At 30.3% G+C, this 17,058-nt stretch overlaps 1 protein-coding gene across 5 annotated transcripts in view; it reads right to left on the bottom strand.

Annotated features, from left to right (window-relative positions):
* The window catches only part of LOC130668464 (probable ATP-dependent RNA helicase DDX20), a 34,308-nt gene that overhangs the window by 574 nt on the left and 16,676 nt on the right, over positions 1–17,058 (bottom strand). Inside the window, exons 3-6 of one of the 5 annotated variants that reach the window (XM_057470781.1) lie at positions 10,403–10,604; positions 7,272–7,467; positions 2,832–2,917; positions 74–2,150 (exon numbers count right to left, since the gene is read on the bottom strand). In XM_057470781.1, the coding sequence (XP_057326764.1) occupies positions 101–2,150; positions 2,832–2,917; positions 7,272–7,467; positions 10,403–10,604 (2,534 nt within the window). In that variant the 3' untranslated portion in view covers positions 74–100. Of the gene's footprint in view, positions 1–23; positions 2,151–2,831; positions 2,918–7,271; positions 7,468–10,402; positions 10,605–17,058 lie in introns of those variants that run through there. The other 4 variants (XM_057470798.1, XM_057470805.1, XM_057470790.1 and 1 more) reach the window with 4 other exon arrangements.

The raw sequence follows: 17,058 nt of genomic DNA, 5'->3' as shown, positions 1-17,058 counted from the left end.
TAAAATTATATCTAAAAACTGAAATATTCACATCAAATAATTTTGGTCAATGTGTGTGTTATTATAAGTTTACTTGTAATTGTACAAAAATAACATCTTTTTAATTGTCTTGCGACATTAAAGAACAATATAATTCTGTATGAATTCGTCTCATTTGTGTACCTAATTGAAAAAAATATTCATCGACATTTGGGGTTGAATTACAATTGATTGATTGGGACTCATATACGATTGTGTCAAGTGGCGTTTCTAGTGCCATGTAATAATTATTCCTATTGACGTTTTGACGGCGTTTGTTACAATGGTTGTCATTTAAACCAAACTTGGTTTTTTTTTCAGTACTCAATTTATCAACCACTCCGTAAAATTTATCTATTTTACAGTCGAATCGGTCTGCACCATTTCCCACGTAAAAAATTTTTTCATATTCGAATTTCTTTGTTACATTACTCTTTTTTGAAAGAATTTTAAGATCTTCTATTAATTTGTTACATGTTATTTTATTTTTACCTTTATTTGATTTTAATACGTTTTCAAACATTAATTTTTCGTTCTTAGTAAAAACAATCAAATCTTTTTTCAATTTCAAAAGCTTGGTGCAAAGATTCAAATTAGAATAAAAATATATTGCAGACTCACGGAAACTTCTAATATCAGGTTCGGACTTACATTGACTGAAGAAAAAATCCTGGATTTTACGGATGTTAATAGAATGATGTGCTGGACTTGTTTTCAAACTGTCATACAAATATTTAATCCCATTGTCTTGTAAGTCTGTAGCATTCAAACTGTCTCGACTCTTAAAATCCATAGACAACAATATCTTTCTGATTATATGAAAAATATTTTTCAAGTGCAACCAATATTCTTCAAAAATAAATTTTCTTGCTGTGGCTTGAGAATCCAAATATGATCCTCCTAACTGTTTTAAAAATTCTACTTCATGATGTAAACATTTGATAACTAAAAACATATTTTCTAAAATACTTTCCTTATCAATGTTATAAAAATCAATACTAGTAACATTTTCTAAAGTGAAATAAAATAAAAATCTTTTGTAACAATTTATTAAATTTAAGTATTTAAAACCATTAAATTTCACAGAAAATAGTTTATTTGATAAGCTAAATTCACTAGCATTACTTGTTTTTGGTACTTCATAGGCCGATGATTTTGAATTAATGTTGATACGTATATCATATTTTATGTAACTTACGAGATTGCTATTACTGTGACTTGATTGAGTATTTTTGATAACATTATTAATATCTAAAACAAACGAGTTTGTTCTATTACTTGTTTGGAATATTGATGGATTTATAAGTGACGCTTTAAACTTCAACATATAAACAAGCGTTGGATCTATAGCTGCTAAAGGTGTTTGTACAATTGGAGATTCGTGTTTAAAAATAATATTTTTATTGATATTGTATATGCAGTCGATTAATTTTTCCATATTAATAAACTCTATGTTTTTTGATAAACTAGAATTTTGTGCAAGGGCTCTGAATGGTTTACCTGAAAAATTTTCCAGTTCAACATTGTTAAGATTTTTGTTGCTATCGTCTATAATTTCAAAATTTTGGTTAAAACAATTTTCTTGTTTTTTTATGCGAATTCTATTATTAGAAGTAGATAAATTATCGGTAATATCATTTTTTTCTAAGTCGTAAGAACTGATATCACAATTATTAATAGCTGAAGTATTTTCGGTATCTTGATCGTACTCTACATGATCGAAAAATAATTGAAATTTTTCAATATTTTTTGTCCAAATGTCTTGAGAGTAATCACTAGATAGTTTATAAAGCGCAATATTTGGAAAATTAATGGATAAGAGTAAATCTTTGAAAGTATTTAGTTCATGAGTAGAAATCAAATTGATTGCAGATCCATAAGAGCCGTACCGCCCAGCACGACCAATCCTGTGAAGATATGTAGCGCTATCATGAGGAACGTCGAAATTTATTACTAAATTAACATTTTCTGCATCTATTCCCCGAGCGGTCAAATCAGTCGTACACAGTATTCGACATTTAAAATTTTTCAAATGTTCTACTGTATTCAAACGCTTCTTCATATCTTGATTACCTGTTATATACATCGATTGAAACCCGTTACTATTAAGATAATTACAAACTGATTGAGCCCTGCAAAAAAAAAAAAAAAATTCATAAGAATCTAAAATTAAAGCGATCATAATGCAACCTCAGCGCTTTCGCACTTGAGGTGTGCAATAGTATATTGCATAGTTAGGATACTAAGATAGTCTTTATATGACGAGGGCAATGTTTTCAGCACGAGTCGTAGGGTCATATGCACGGGCTGAAGGCCCATGTATGTGGCGCGGAGACGTGTGCTGAAATCATTGTCTTCGTCATATAAAGACTATCTGAGTGTCCTACTACGCACTATATTTTATTCAACAGCCTCTGTGATAAATAGTTTTGAAGATATAGCTATTGGTTGTTAACAATTTTCATTTTTTGTTGATAACAATCGATACTTCAAGTGTTTTTCTCAGGTTCAATTACACCCTTCTGTTGGCATTGTTAAAACACTGTCCAAAAACAAGAAAGGAGCAATCATTTTTAGTTTACCAATTACAAAAGTCATTGGATTAATGGCAAATATTAGAAATCGCCATTACAGGTTGAATGAAAAATAATACGCAAACCTAAAGAGACTAGTAAGATATTTCCATCCACGTGTCTACCACTTTCACTCTCACGTCCAACAAGCAATCATCCACGCAAATTGAAATATCTTCCATTCCTCTTCATGAATGCTATACACTATATTTAATTATTAAATTAATAATTTTAGAATACCTTGACTGATAATTGAAAAACACTAAACTTTGTTTAAGCTTTATTTTCGAAAAAATTTTCAGCAATTCTTCCATTTTTGTTCTCACCTATAATAAAAGATAAACGTAAATCAATAGTTAAAATTTATTTCAGGAATTTATCTCACTTTAATGAAAACAAAAATGAGTTAATCTTATAAACTTTTTTTTATCACGAGAAACAATTTAAAAATAAAAACAAGGCTCAAAGAAACACGGAAAGAAATGTCAAGTAAATATTCCTATGCAGCATAGTAATGGTTACATTACTCTATAATTTGTGTCACGCCGCTCTTATGTGACTGCTTATACAAACTATAAAGTAATGTAACCATTACTATGCTGCATAGGAATATTTACTTGACATTTTTTTCCGTGAAAGACTAACATTTTGTGCCTTTCAAATATCCCATAATATTATTTTTTGTTAGTGTGGAAGTTCAAGTGTTCAAAGAATAACTATATGAAACAAAATGATGGTCAACAAAATACAGTCAAAGCCCATTAAGTCGGATTCCATTAACTCGGGGCTTTTCCTCAATCTTGACTCCCAATATGAGGTACGCTGTCTCTCACCAATGCTATGCATTTTGTTGCGTAATCACAACTACATTCAAATTTGAATGTAGTTGCACTTCCGGCAAATAGAGGCAGCACCTACTAGGGCCTAGTGTCTGTCAATTCAAACTTGACTAGCGCAGTGCGGCGCATGCGCATCGAATTTTCCTGCCTCGTGTCGAGAAGACCAACGCCATTATCTTTCGGTTTACGTATATTCATGTAACAACACGTGTTATATTAAATCTATTCATTTTTCGCTCATCACGAGTAATTAAATAAAAGTAATCAATTAATAGCAATCAGTGATCAGTAAGCTTTATAAAAATATAATTATTTTTATAATTGCTAACATACAAACTCATTTATAAATTAACAAAGAACTCAACCGAATCAGCGATCATCGACCACGAGGTTATTCCATCGGGAGAAACAACAGGTGCATTTTTTAATAAATATTTACTTGTTAACAGTGCTCAAATAATTAAAGGACTCAATATTACAATTAATTATTTATCATTATGCTCAATATTTTCAAATAAATAAACAGTTATATTTCGCTCAGTAGCCTCTGCAATCATGCTACCACGTGTTCAACACATAAATTAAATTCAGTGCAATTTAATATGAGCTCATTAAATTCGTTTAATTCAGTGATCATTATTATTAAAACTCAATAATTAAGTTATTATGTATCTAGTGTTATTTAGAAATAGTAATTAACGTGTACAATAATTAACTTCGCTCGGTAACCTCTGATTTCATGTTACTTTTCATTCTGACACTTTTACAATCAAATCAGTGTTCAACTAAACTCAAATTAATTACTTCAATTATTTAAATTAATTACTCGAGCTTAATTTTACAATTTGCATTCATTTTAACTACGTATTCATTAGCTCAGACAATTAGCAGTATTAATAAATTAAATCAACGATTTAATTTTGTAACCCAGTGATATTTTGTGCTGTGACAAATAAAAATATTGTTATATTTTTAAATATGCGTATTTTTCCAACATCCTAACCACCAACCAGTCCTGGCATGCATTTATTTTATTATTATTACAACACATTCATATGTATCTGTGTAATTATATATATATGCATCATACATGTATATGTAAAGATGCATGCACGTAGTTTACTCTTTAAAGGTGAAGTAACATTCGATAAGTCGGAATCCCTGGCAGACACTATCTGACAGTATAATTGCGATAAATTACCGCATATTACGGAACTGGGGTAATATACCGTAACCGACTATAATCTTACCGCAAGCCTACTGTATCGCCATCCTTACCGTACTGTAATGCTTCCGTTATCCTACCATATCATGACTTTACGAATACGGTAAATTTACGGTGGAACTACGATAAAAATATAGTAGCTATTTGTGCGATCATCAATAGCAAAGTTCTGGTTCTTGATTAAGAGTAATATATTCACTGTTAATTACAATAGAGTTATAGTAAAGCCTACCATTTACTGTACACTACTGTATTACGCTAATTTACGTGATTAATTTTAGATCAAGTCTCTTCATATGCAAAAAAGTTCTGATAAATCCAAGCTGCATGAATGTAGAGGGCCTTAAATTCACGCTGCGTGAATGTCATTTCTACAATTTCATCATGAATTTTCTATCCATTTACTTGGTGTTTTTTTGGCAGATGGTGCCATGTAGACTTTCTATTCGAGTAATAAAATCCCAAGTAAACATCGATTTCCAAAGTAATAGTTTAGAAAACTAGAAATGGCTTAATAGAACTACCGTAACACTACCGAAATTTTACAGTAGAACTACAATAATACTACTGTATTGTACGATAGAACTACCGTAACACTACAGTAAATCTACCGTAGTATTAAACGCGCCAGGGATTCTCAGGAAATTTCCACTGCTCCGTGGACTAACTGGCCGAGTTAATGGAATTCGACTGTAAACATTTACTTTTTATATTTTTGTTTGATTTTAAGGGCATCTAGAAAAGGGGAAATCGCCGTTACAAATTTTCATTTTCATTAGGAGCACACAGAAATTAGTTATGAAGAAATATTTTATTGAGAAAAATAGTAACTAAATAAAATCACAAAAAGATCGATGTTATTTGCTTCGTGAGAATACTCCTTTGAAACAATTACACTAATGCAAAAAATTAAAGGAGCAGAAAAATTTTATAAATTTTTTAGTGATTTTTGGAAGGCTGTGACTTTGTGAAAAATAATCGAATCGAGATTTTAAAAAAAGATTTATAGCTTAAAATCTCTAGTTTTGGTGCATTTTTTCAAAATTTTTTAAAAGCTCCGATTATGGCGCAAACATGAGAAATACCGCGAGACGAAAAATTTCTAAATTTTTTTTTTCCGAAGAGCCCACGGATCGCGGAAAAATTCTTTAAACTAAACGAATACATAGCTCGTTTAGAAAATTTATTCAGCTTCAATTTGATTTTTTTGTTAATCTCGTAGGACGATTTGTCGCAGAGATATCAGCTTTCAAACAGAAAATGATCCTTTTGACTTTGATCATCGATATTTCAGGTACCATGATCGCACAGAAAGTTGAAGGGCAGCGTTGAAAACTTGAAAAAATTCCCTACAAGACCCTGTCATCATTTTTTGGAAAAAAAAAATTTTTTATTTTTAACATTCATTAGAAAAACAAAAAAATGACTTTTTTTGGTTTTTTAGTAAATCAACCGCTACTCTGCAAATATCGATAAAAAAAATAATGTTGCCAGGAACTTTTTTAGCTTTATGTACTCCCAAGACCCCTGTAAATTTTTTAATTGATCTATCGAACCGTTTTTTGGAAATCATCGATCAAAGTTTTGCTAAACAATTAAAGGAGCAAGTTTTGTTCCTTTAATTGTGTAATCATAATCAAAATAAAAAAATTATTTTTTTGGACTTTTTTAAAATTTTTGCGTTGGTGACTCAGCAAATGGAAAGAAATGACAAAAAAAATTTCCAAAAAATGTAAAAAAAAATCGAAGAAAAAGAAAAATTAAATCTTTTTTTTTTTGAGTTCTAAATTTTTTTTTTACATTTTTCATTTTTTTTGTCTATGATAGAATTTTTTCATTTTGATTATGATTACACAATTAAAGGAACAAAACTTGCTCCTTTAATTGTTTAGCAAAACTTTAATCGATGATTTCCAAAAAACGGTTCGATAGATCAATTAAAAAATTTACAGGGGTCTTGGGAGTACATAAAGCTAAAAAAGTTCCTGGCAACATTATTTTTTTTATCGATATTTGCAGAGTAGCGGTTGATTTACTAAAAAACCAAAAAAAGTCATTTTTTTGTTTTTCTAATGAATGTTAAAAATGAAAAATTTTTTTTTTCCAAAAAATGATGACAGGGTCTTGTAGGGAATTTTTTCAAGTTTTCAACGCTGCCCTTCAACTTTCTGTGCGATCATGGTACCTGAAATATCGATGATCAAAGTCAAAAGGATCATTTTCTGTTTGAAGGCTGATATCTCTGCGACAAATCGTCCTACGAGATTAACAAAAAAATCAAATTGAAGCTGAATAAATTTTCTAAACGAGCTATGTATTCGTTTAGTTTAAAGAATTTTTCCGCGATCCGTGGGCTCTTCGGAAAAAAAAAATTTAGAAATTTTTCGTCTCGCGGTATTTCTCATGTTTGCGCCATAATCGGAGCTTTTAAAAAATTTTGAAAAAATGCACCAAAACTAGAGATTTTAAGCTATAAATCTTTTTTTAAAATCTCGATTCGATTATTTTTCACAAAGTCACAGCCTTCCAAAAATCACTAAAAAATTTATAAAATTTTTCTGCTCCTTTAATTTTTTGCATTAGTGTACATAATAAAATAATTTTATGAATACATACTTGCTTCATTAGATTAGGATGATTAGGGACGATAACAACGAATTGTCGCAATCCCAAAAGAATAGGGCTGCTATCATCAGGTGAGCATACTAATGGAGATCGCATGTACTTTGTTACAAATAAATGTAAATCCTTTGGATACGTAGCACTCGATAATATTGCTTGCTTATTTACTGGCAATTTCGAAAAGATGTAACTGTAAACAAAACGTTTAAAAATATCAGTTGTATAATTCAATTTATATCATTTTTTTTTGCGGATCCTTGGTCACAGTAATAAGCTCGTAAGACCAGTTATTTAAGATCTTCAATGCAGGGTAAATTTATTTTTCCGTCAAAAAACAATAGATTTATGGTCGAATGATAGTAATTTTATGGTGCATAACTAGTGTATATGAAAATTTTACACGATATAACAATGGTCGATTAACCAATAAAAATGACGTGCAATAAGCGTAATTTCATAGTTCATTTTTCGTAGGTAAATCATGTTTCGTTCATGATGGCGGCATCTTATCACAATGAGTTGACTGCAATTTTCTCGTCGCTCAACTGTGGGTTCTACTACGATTGACAGACTCCTGACGGTGACTTGATTGTTAATTAGAGGTGAATCGGTAGTAAAACAGCACAGAATCACAAGTGACTGACGATAAGTTAGAACTAAGTCGTTCATAAATTGCCCGTTGTAACTTTGATTATCATATTTTTGAAGATTCAGGGAGAATAGTTTGTCGTTTTTGGGAGCTATATAGAATTTTTAGTGATAACTGTAACGCTAGTAAAGTGTCAACTACAGCTATCATCGTTCGAAAAAATAATTGGTCTTGATGCAGATGTTTGCAATATTCATGATGGGTAAAAATAATTCAGTACGGACAAGATGTCAAGATATTTATATCATGACATGTCTCTGTCATTCGTTACCAATTTTGCGCCAGTGCTGCTTGCGACTCGTTATTATCTACTGGTGAAATATTATTTCATTCTATATACAATCATTTTTCATCAAGTTGTAAACGACAAACTGAATTTAAAGAATATCAGGCATTTTTGGACTTGAAAAATTACAAAATACTGCCTGCAGTTCAGACATGATGACTATCAGTTACAGCTGTAACAACAAGGCTCTTAGAACAACGGGACGCGTTAATATTGTATTTTGACAATAGTGTTTTTGGCATTGAAAAAAATCTAGAAACCGGTGATTCTGCGGTTGAGCTATTCGTGCTCAAAAAAAAGTTGTCTTGCATATTGAACGACGAAAATTACAAAAATCTAAAATAATTAAAAACATGCAACTTAAAATTTTCGTGCAAGATTATTCTTGAGGAAAGGCATAGATTTTAACAGAACTACATATAAGTACTCAAGATAAATAATGAAAAAATTAGGTTGACGAAAATTCCTGAACCGATTGAAATGAGTTATGCGATGATTAAGAAAAAACTGTGAAAACAAAAATCTGGTATAATTTTTGAAATATGTAGTACCTTACATTACGAGTTATCTCGAAAAACGAGGTAAATTTTTTCTTAACTTTCCGCTAAGAATACTGAAAAGTTTCAAAAAAAAGAGAAGCTATTGATTTCGGTCCGATTTTCGAAAACAGAGTTCTGAACAGATCTCGGCGTTTTAAGGCCCTAGGAAGCTATCCTGAATATTTCCAGGTAGATGTTCAAGTGCATGTATGCATGTACGTGCGTACTTATGTAAATATTCTATAGCATCATCTGAACAGTGCGTTTCGAGTTGTTCCATAAATAAAATTTTTTGAAAAATGTTTTTTTTTTCGGATAACTTTTAGTGTACTTGATGGATTAATTTAAAAATCTCGTCAGCTCTAAAGCTCTGTAAGCCGCGTCAAATGCCGCCTCAACCATCAAAATTAGATTAATTGTTCAAGAGATATCGTTGTCGAAAAAATTTCAAAAGTCTTTTTGTCTAAAAAAAAATCGCAAAACTTATTTATTCTAATAACGTTTTAGGGTAAGGGGCTGGAAAACTCCGTCAAATGCCGCCTCAAACATCGAAATCGGTAAATTAGTTCGAAGGATATTGATGATAAAAAATTTAAAAAATAACAATTTACTTCGTTTTTTTCAGATAACGAATATTGTAATTCCTCATATGTTCCAAAACTCTTACAGACCCTTTGGGTTCATAGTATTTAATGATTGCCACATAAATTATTGCAATCGGTTCGTTAGTTTAAATAATATCATCATTAAAAAAAAAAAAAAAATCACTATTTCTGACGTCTTTTTCCGGATGTTTCATATAATAACTCGCTGGTTTAATTCAAAGTTCACGTGACTCTTTCTATCGATCATTTCTGTAAATTTCGAATTCTCGGACGTCAATACGAAATGTCAATTTTTTCGAGCTTGATGGGCTCGATAATATCATTGCATTTTAAGATATTGTCGAGCTCAAAGAGCTCAAACAAGTATTGATAGTATCAATGTTTTCGAGCTTAAGGAGCTTGAAAACGGCGGGGAGTTTTGGGGCTTGGCCGCAGAAAACCGTTTTTCAGATTTTTTTTTTAATTTTTTGGCATCAATATCTTTCAAATAAACCGACTTTGATGTTTAATATGACGATCGATGCGTTTGATTGAGTTCTAAAGCTGTTATGATCTAGAAATTGACTGGTTGTCATTTCGAAGATATTTAAAAAAAACGACTTTTATCATTTCTTTCGCCAACGATGAACCTCGAACGTATTAACCAATTGGGGTGATTTTTGCAGGAATCGACGCGGTTTATGGGGCTCTGAAGCTAATTAGATTTTGGAATAAATTGATTACGTTATTTTCCAGAAATTTCAAAAAAACCAAAAAAAAAAAACAATTTTTTTTCTTCGTCTTTCTTAAATATCTCAGAGCCAATTTGATCGAATGATCTAAAATTTACATGAAAGTTGACAGCTAATAAACTTTTCCTATTACCGTAAAAACCATTCAAATCGGTTAATTAGTTTAAAGATATAGTTAAAAGATATAGAAGGTTTACACAGATACACACACACACACACCAACAATATTGATTTGTTCAGACGACGGCCTTTCACATTATTTATAACAAATGTAACAGATAAAAATATTCATGAGTAATCGTAGTATATACTCACTCGACATCTTTTTGAAAACTATTATCCATTAATTTATCAGCTTCATCCAAGACAAATAGTCGCACATTGTCAATTTTGATGAGCTTTTTGTCAATCATGTGTCTCAATCGGCCAGGCGTACTGACAATAATATGGCAATTACTAATCTTGTTTTTGTCAGGCTGCAACGGTGTTCCTCCCACGAAAAAATCAACCTTTAATCCTGTAAAAATATAGAAGATCGTAATATTTTAGGACTGTTAATTCATATTGACTCTAAGAAAAAAACGCTTAATTCCAAAAATATTAGGCCTATAGCTTCTAGATAACTGTTTTTTTTTACGAAAATTGTTGAACATACATATCTTTAGATTACTTGAGCCCGTGATCAAAAATTTAGTTCAAAGCATATGGGTGATTCTCTACTAATTGTAATTTTAAAAATCCGTCCATCAGTTGACCCTGCGAGCCAGCCCCAAAACTTCCCGCTCCTTGAGCTCGAAAACATTGTTGTGAATACATTTTCGAGCTCTTCGAGATCGAAAATACTTTTGTATGCCGTTGTTTTAAAAAAAAAAACGTTTTTTACCATTTTTTCTCCAACGACATCTCTCAAACGAATTTTTTTAAGTTCTAAAGCTGATCAAATTTTGAATTCGATTTATCAAGTCGTTTTTGAGATATTTCAAAAAAACTCAAAAAAATTTTTCTTTTTAATTCTTTCGACAACGGTATCTTTTGAACAAATGAACCGATTTTGGTGGTTGAGGTGGCATTTGACGCAGCTCATAAAGTTTTAGAGCTCAGTTGATTTTAGAATCAATCCATCGAGCACATTTGAAGTTATCCAAAAAAAACATTTTTGAAAAAATTTTATTTTTGGAATATCTTCGAACGCACTCGACCAATCAAGCTCAATTTTTTACAGCCTTTTGATATTAACAAGCCGCGTCGAATGACACCTTAAAGATCAAAATCGGTTTATCTGCTAAAAAGATACAGGTATTTACATACGTAAGTGCATACATACATACATACACTCGGACATCATCGTGAAATTAGTCAAAATAGCTTCCTAGAATCTCAAAACGTCAAGATTTGATAGAAATTCGATTTTCGAAAATCGGACCGAAACCAATAACTTCCCGAACTTTTGAAAATTTACAATTTTCTTAGCGGGAAGTTAAAAATGAAGAAAAAAAATAGTGCCAACAATCAATAATTATTTGCATTTGTCTACTTGACTTATTACAATAAACCTGTAAAATCGTTTTACTACACTGATAAAAATCATGTTTTCTTCCGAAATACGCCGAGTACTTGGCCTATCCGCACTTGAGTCAACTGAATTTCAATTCATTTGAATACATGGAAATTGAAACAAGTTCACCCACATGCAAAAATTTTGTATGTGAAAACATATATGATAGAATATATGAATATTATAATGTGACATATTGTACAATACATAAAATAATATTTATATTTTTGCCGTATTAATATATGATAATATATTGAAAAAAAATATATTGCTACCCTCGCGGAATTGCCATAACGGTATTTCTACGGTATTTTCCGAGTATTTTTTGGGTATAAGTATTATTACGGTATACCCTAGGTATAAATGCGCTATGTTTGTGAAATTTTATTACCGTATTAATACCGTAAATATATTGTGTTGATACCAAATTTATATAGGGACTGTACCGTATTTATACTGTGTTTATACCGTATTTACGCTCTCGCTATACCGTATTTGTACAATGATTATACTCCATTTATATGGTTTTTATGCTGTACTTAAACGTCGGTTATACCGTATTTATACGGTTGCTATACCTCATTTAAACAGTGGTTACACGGTATTCATATAATGTTCGCACCGTATTTAAACGGTATTTATGCGGTATAAATATGGTGGTTATGCCGCATTTATACAGTGATTATGCCGTCTCACTCTTACAGGCTGAAAAATACTTTTCATATCTTTCAGTTTTATTAACAAACAATCTTCAGATTCTATAACAGATACAATATGTTTTACTACTACTTGCATTCTTAAATGGCTCATCTCTTCACTATGTTCTGCTTTCAATTTTTCAATAAAAAAGTACAGCTGTAAAAATGAACTAGTTCATTTTGACTTTCACAAAAAAATTTTTTTCAAAAAAATTTCTCTCATTAACAAATAAAAACTCTTGAAACTAGTAAAAATTTTTCAATTTAAACATAAAAATATGTTTACTTGAGGAAAAAAAATTTTGATTCAAGATTAAAATTTTAAGATAATTATTTACTTGGTGCAAGAAAATTTTACTTTTCCGAATCGTTAAAACAAAATTTCTTGAATCAGGAATTGTTTTCTTGATTCGAGTAAACTGTTTTTTCTATGTAGTAATGATTCGCAAGAACATCAGATAATTTTGAAATACATTTAGGATCAATATTAATAACTAGGATTATTTTATGATTAAAAATTACATTCTTCAATTGAAACATGTCTAAACACTCCAGTGTTTATGTCGTATGGGTATTTTGACATAAAAGTCTTTTTTTAGCTCATAAAGTTCTTTATTTGTACATTATAAAAATCTTCACGCGTCTTTTAAATTTTAGTTTCTCTACACAGAAAATACAGTTAACTTGAACTAAGAAAAATATTCTTGATACAAGAAAATTTTTTTTAACGACTCGGAAAATAAAAATTTTTTTACATCAAATAAATAATTATTTTGAAATCTTTACTTTGAATCAAAATTTTTTTTCCTCAAGTTAACATATTTTTATGCTTTAGTCAAAAAATTTTTAATTGTTTTAAAAGTTTTTATTTCTTAAAATAAGAGATATTTTATTGAAGAAAGCCGTGCCAGGTTATTGTACCAATATTGCATTTTTTTGTTTGAAAAAAATAAAATTTCTTGGAATAATTACTATTTGTTTAACAAAAGAATTTTCGTATGCTCCAACCAAAAAAAAAAAAAGTTACTCAAACCGAGAGAAAAATTTCTTGGGAGAAAAGATATATATGGAAGAGAGGGAAGTCACTGGTGCTAGGCAGCAGCAGCGAGAATAGTTCGGTACGCGCCACTAGGTAGCGCCTACGATTTGTAGTGTCCCTGGTAAGAAACTTATTTCAGAAGTCTTATATTCCGAAATTGTGACCATTCTGGCGCGGGTACTTCTCCGTTATTTGATAGAGTGATAAGTACCTTTTTTGATGGTAATATAGTACAACCTATATTACATAATGACAAAAATATTTATTATCAATGTTTCCATAAATAATTTATCTCTGAATTTGAACTTGAGCTTTAACAAATATATTTTAATCAAAAGTCTATAGAATCTCTACTATATGATTAAAAATATACGAGTGACACAATACATTGTAAAGCAATATAAATAATTATATAGAGCCATTTATCATTAATAATTATATATAGTTTTTTTTACCATGTACTGGATAAATTCCGTATAAACACCTCATTAAATCAGTAGAATTGTTGTGTGAACTCGGTAGAAATGCCGTATAAATTCAGTAGAAATGCCGTATTATTACGCTAACAATGTCATATTATTACGGTAGAAATTTCGTATTAATATCATATACATGAAGTATTAATCTTATAGAAATGCCGTATTAATACAGTAGAAGTACCGTATTATTACGGTAGAAATAACGTATTAATACGGTAGAAATGCCGTATAAGCTTCGTATAAACGCAGTATAAGCTCTGTAGGAATACCGTAATTAAATTTCACAAACATACCGTATAAATACGGTAAAACTACTTGTTATCGACTACGTGTATGCTCTTTTAAGGGGGGGGGGGTAGGGTTTTAAAGGCGAAAAAGAAGCATATTTTTGTGATTTTTTTCCGGCGAGATGAGTAATATAATTTCATTAAACTTAATCACATATTATTGTACAACTTTTGAAGAATATCAGAAAAAATTTTTAACGAAAAATATTGATTAATAAGCTGGTGACGTTGATACTCCGGAGGCGCCTCGAAAAAAAGTCGTTTTGCGGTGAACATCATAACTCGTTACCGGATCATCGGAAAAAAAAAAATTGATATGCATTTTAAAGTTGATTTATTTCTCAAGGTAACCACGAAGAGTTTTTTTTTTTTTTTTTTTTTTCAATTTTTTGCAGCACTTGGAAGTGAAAAACACGATTTTAGCTCAAAAAATCGCGGTTAATTTGTTATTAAAAAATAGAAAAAAATGAAAAACAAAAAAAAACTCTTCGTAGTTACCTGTTGATTTATGTGAAGAAGTAATGTTCAAATTTTCAAAGGGATCGGTTCAGTACATTTTGAGTTATGATGTTCACGGACTTTAAAAATAACGTTTTCGGGAAAATCCATTTAAAGTTTTTTATTCGTGAAAATTTGAAATAAACTATCAATCAAAGAATATGAATTTTTATACTTATATTGAGTCATCAGTTTACATCCTTTGAAAGACACACTGCTGGAGAAAGGGATTCGGAAGAACAAAGAAAATTGCAGCTGATTTCTACTAGGGGTATGTAGGGGCAGGTCGGGCAGGTATAAAATTCAGGTATACCGGCCGGTCATTTGAAACGCTGTAACTCCGTTAGTTTTACTCGGATTGATTTAAAATTTGTACACAATATTCTTGACATATTGCTTATTCAGAAAAAAAATTTTTTTTTAAATAATTTAAAACCCCTGCCCCCCCCCCCCCCCTTAATACAGTGTTCAAACCGTATCATGAAAACCGCGAGGGTAGAATATATTATCAATGTATTTATCAATCTATGACTTTTTATGTATGTTTTACATATATAATTTAATACATCTTTTTTATATTGATATATTATATTGAAAGTAGTATATTAATTAATATATAGTATTTTTTATATATGTTTTCCAATATATTGCAAAATATATGGTTTCCAATATATTGTAAAATATATGGCACTTTTTTACTTTCCTTAGGTTATTGCCAGTAATAATAAGATCAATGAAAAGGAGAAAAAATAATAAATTTGACTTTTGTGTGTGTGTGTGTGTGTGTGTGTGTGTGTGTGTGTGTGTGTGTGTGTGTGTGTGTGTGTGTGTGTGTGATCTTTTTTTTGTCTGGCGATATCTTTGGAACGAATCAACCGATTTGAACGTACTTGGTGGCAACCAAGGGCTCACTAAAACTTAGACTTGATTAGATTTTGGGGTAGATCGGTCATGTAGTTTAAAAGTAATACAAAGAATAAAAATTGAAAATTTTTTTTGTTTTTGGTTTTTTGCGTATAACTTATAAACTACTTGCCCGATTCACCTAAAAATGTAATCAGTTTTAAGTCTTGTTGAGCCCTTTCAATTGCCACCAAGAACGTTCAAATCGGTTCATTCGTTCCAAAGATATCGTCGGACAAAAATTATAATATTTCAGTGAAGGTATGGCTTACCGGCCTAACAAATTTTTGAGCTCGAAGAGCTCAAAAATCTGCAAGTAATAATGTTTCCAAGCTCAGGGAGCTCGGAAACAGCGGGAAGTTTTGGGGCTGGCCCGCAGGGTCAGGCGGTTTTCAGATTTTTTTTTCTGGTTATAATTATTATTTGTAAGTTTATTTTGCTCAGTTTATTATACGGATATTTATTTTTAGTATTTTTTTGTTTTTTGTTAATTTATTAATGAGTTTTATATTTATAGATATAATTATTTGTTCAATTATTTTTTAAACGTTTTATAGTTTAGTTTGTATTTTGAATTATTGGTATATTTTGTTATTCATTTATTTAACTATATTGAAAACTTATTTGGTATATTTATAGTAATGCATTTATTTATTTTCATATATTTTTATAAATAGAGTATTTTATTTTAGAAAATTAATTTTTATACCGTTTTTTATATGAACTGATTTTGTTTTTTATGATTATTTATTTATGACTTGTGTCTAAGTAGATGTTTAAAATGCCGAAGTTTATTTCATAGTGTTTTCAAAAAAGGACTGACATTAATGTCGGCGATAGTATATCGAAATTTTTTTATTCAATTTTTTTTTTTTAGTATTATAAAAATGTTTTTCAAGATTTTGAATTATATTAGATACTTAATAAAAAAAACCGGAGAATACTCTGAAAAAAGCAAATATTAATGTTTTAAACTCACAAGAATCATATTTTCCAAATAACTATTTATTTTTGATTTTTTTTTCGCGTGACTTTTTTATTCGACTAACACTAGCTGACTGAGCTCAAGTGGGTCTCACAGCTCCGCTCTATGCATCGCTACTACGGTGTGCCTGCACTCGCGTATCTTTGCGAGTCTTATAATAATACAATTAATATTTGAGCCATTCATCTTTCAAAAATTACGAGTAAGAAATATTTTAATTATCTATTTTTCAAAAAATTAAGCCTTTATTAAAATTGGTAAAATTATGGTGAAACACAAAGTTAATAAAGAAAAATTCGATTTATTTTATCAGCATTAACGTTCTTTTTAGGTTTTTAATTCATCGTTCACCTACATGAGGGCGCGCATTGATATAGTCGTCTCAACGAAAGCTTGGGATTTTTTTCCCACCACGGTTTCTTCCTCCACCCTCTAAATGAGTGCATTCTTTGGTGAAAATTACAGTTTCGCGCATGCGCACTAGGAGATGCGCAGAAGATCTGCGCATCTTATTGTTAGCGCGAAAT

The sequence above is a fragment of the Microplitis mediator genome, chromosome 1 (assembly GCF_029852145.1).
Source record: "Microplitis mediator isolate UGA2020A chromosome 1, iyMicMedi2.1, whole genome shotgun sequence".
Classification (NCBI taxonomy): Eukaryota; Metazoa; Arthropoda; class Insecta; order Hymenoptera; family Braconidae; genus Microplitis; species Microplitis mediator.
This window is presented reverse-complemented; position numbering and strand designations above follow the sequence as displayed.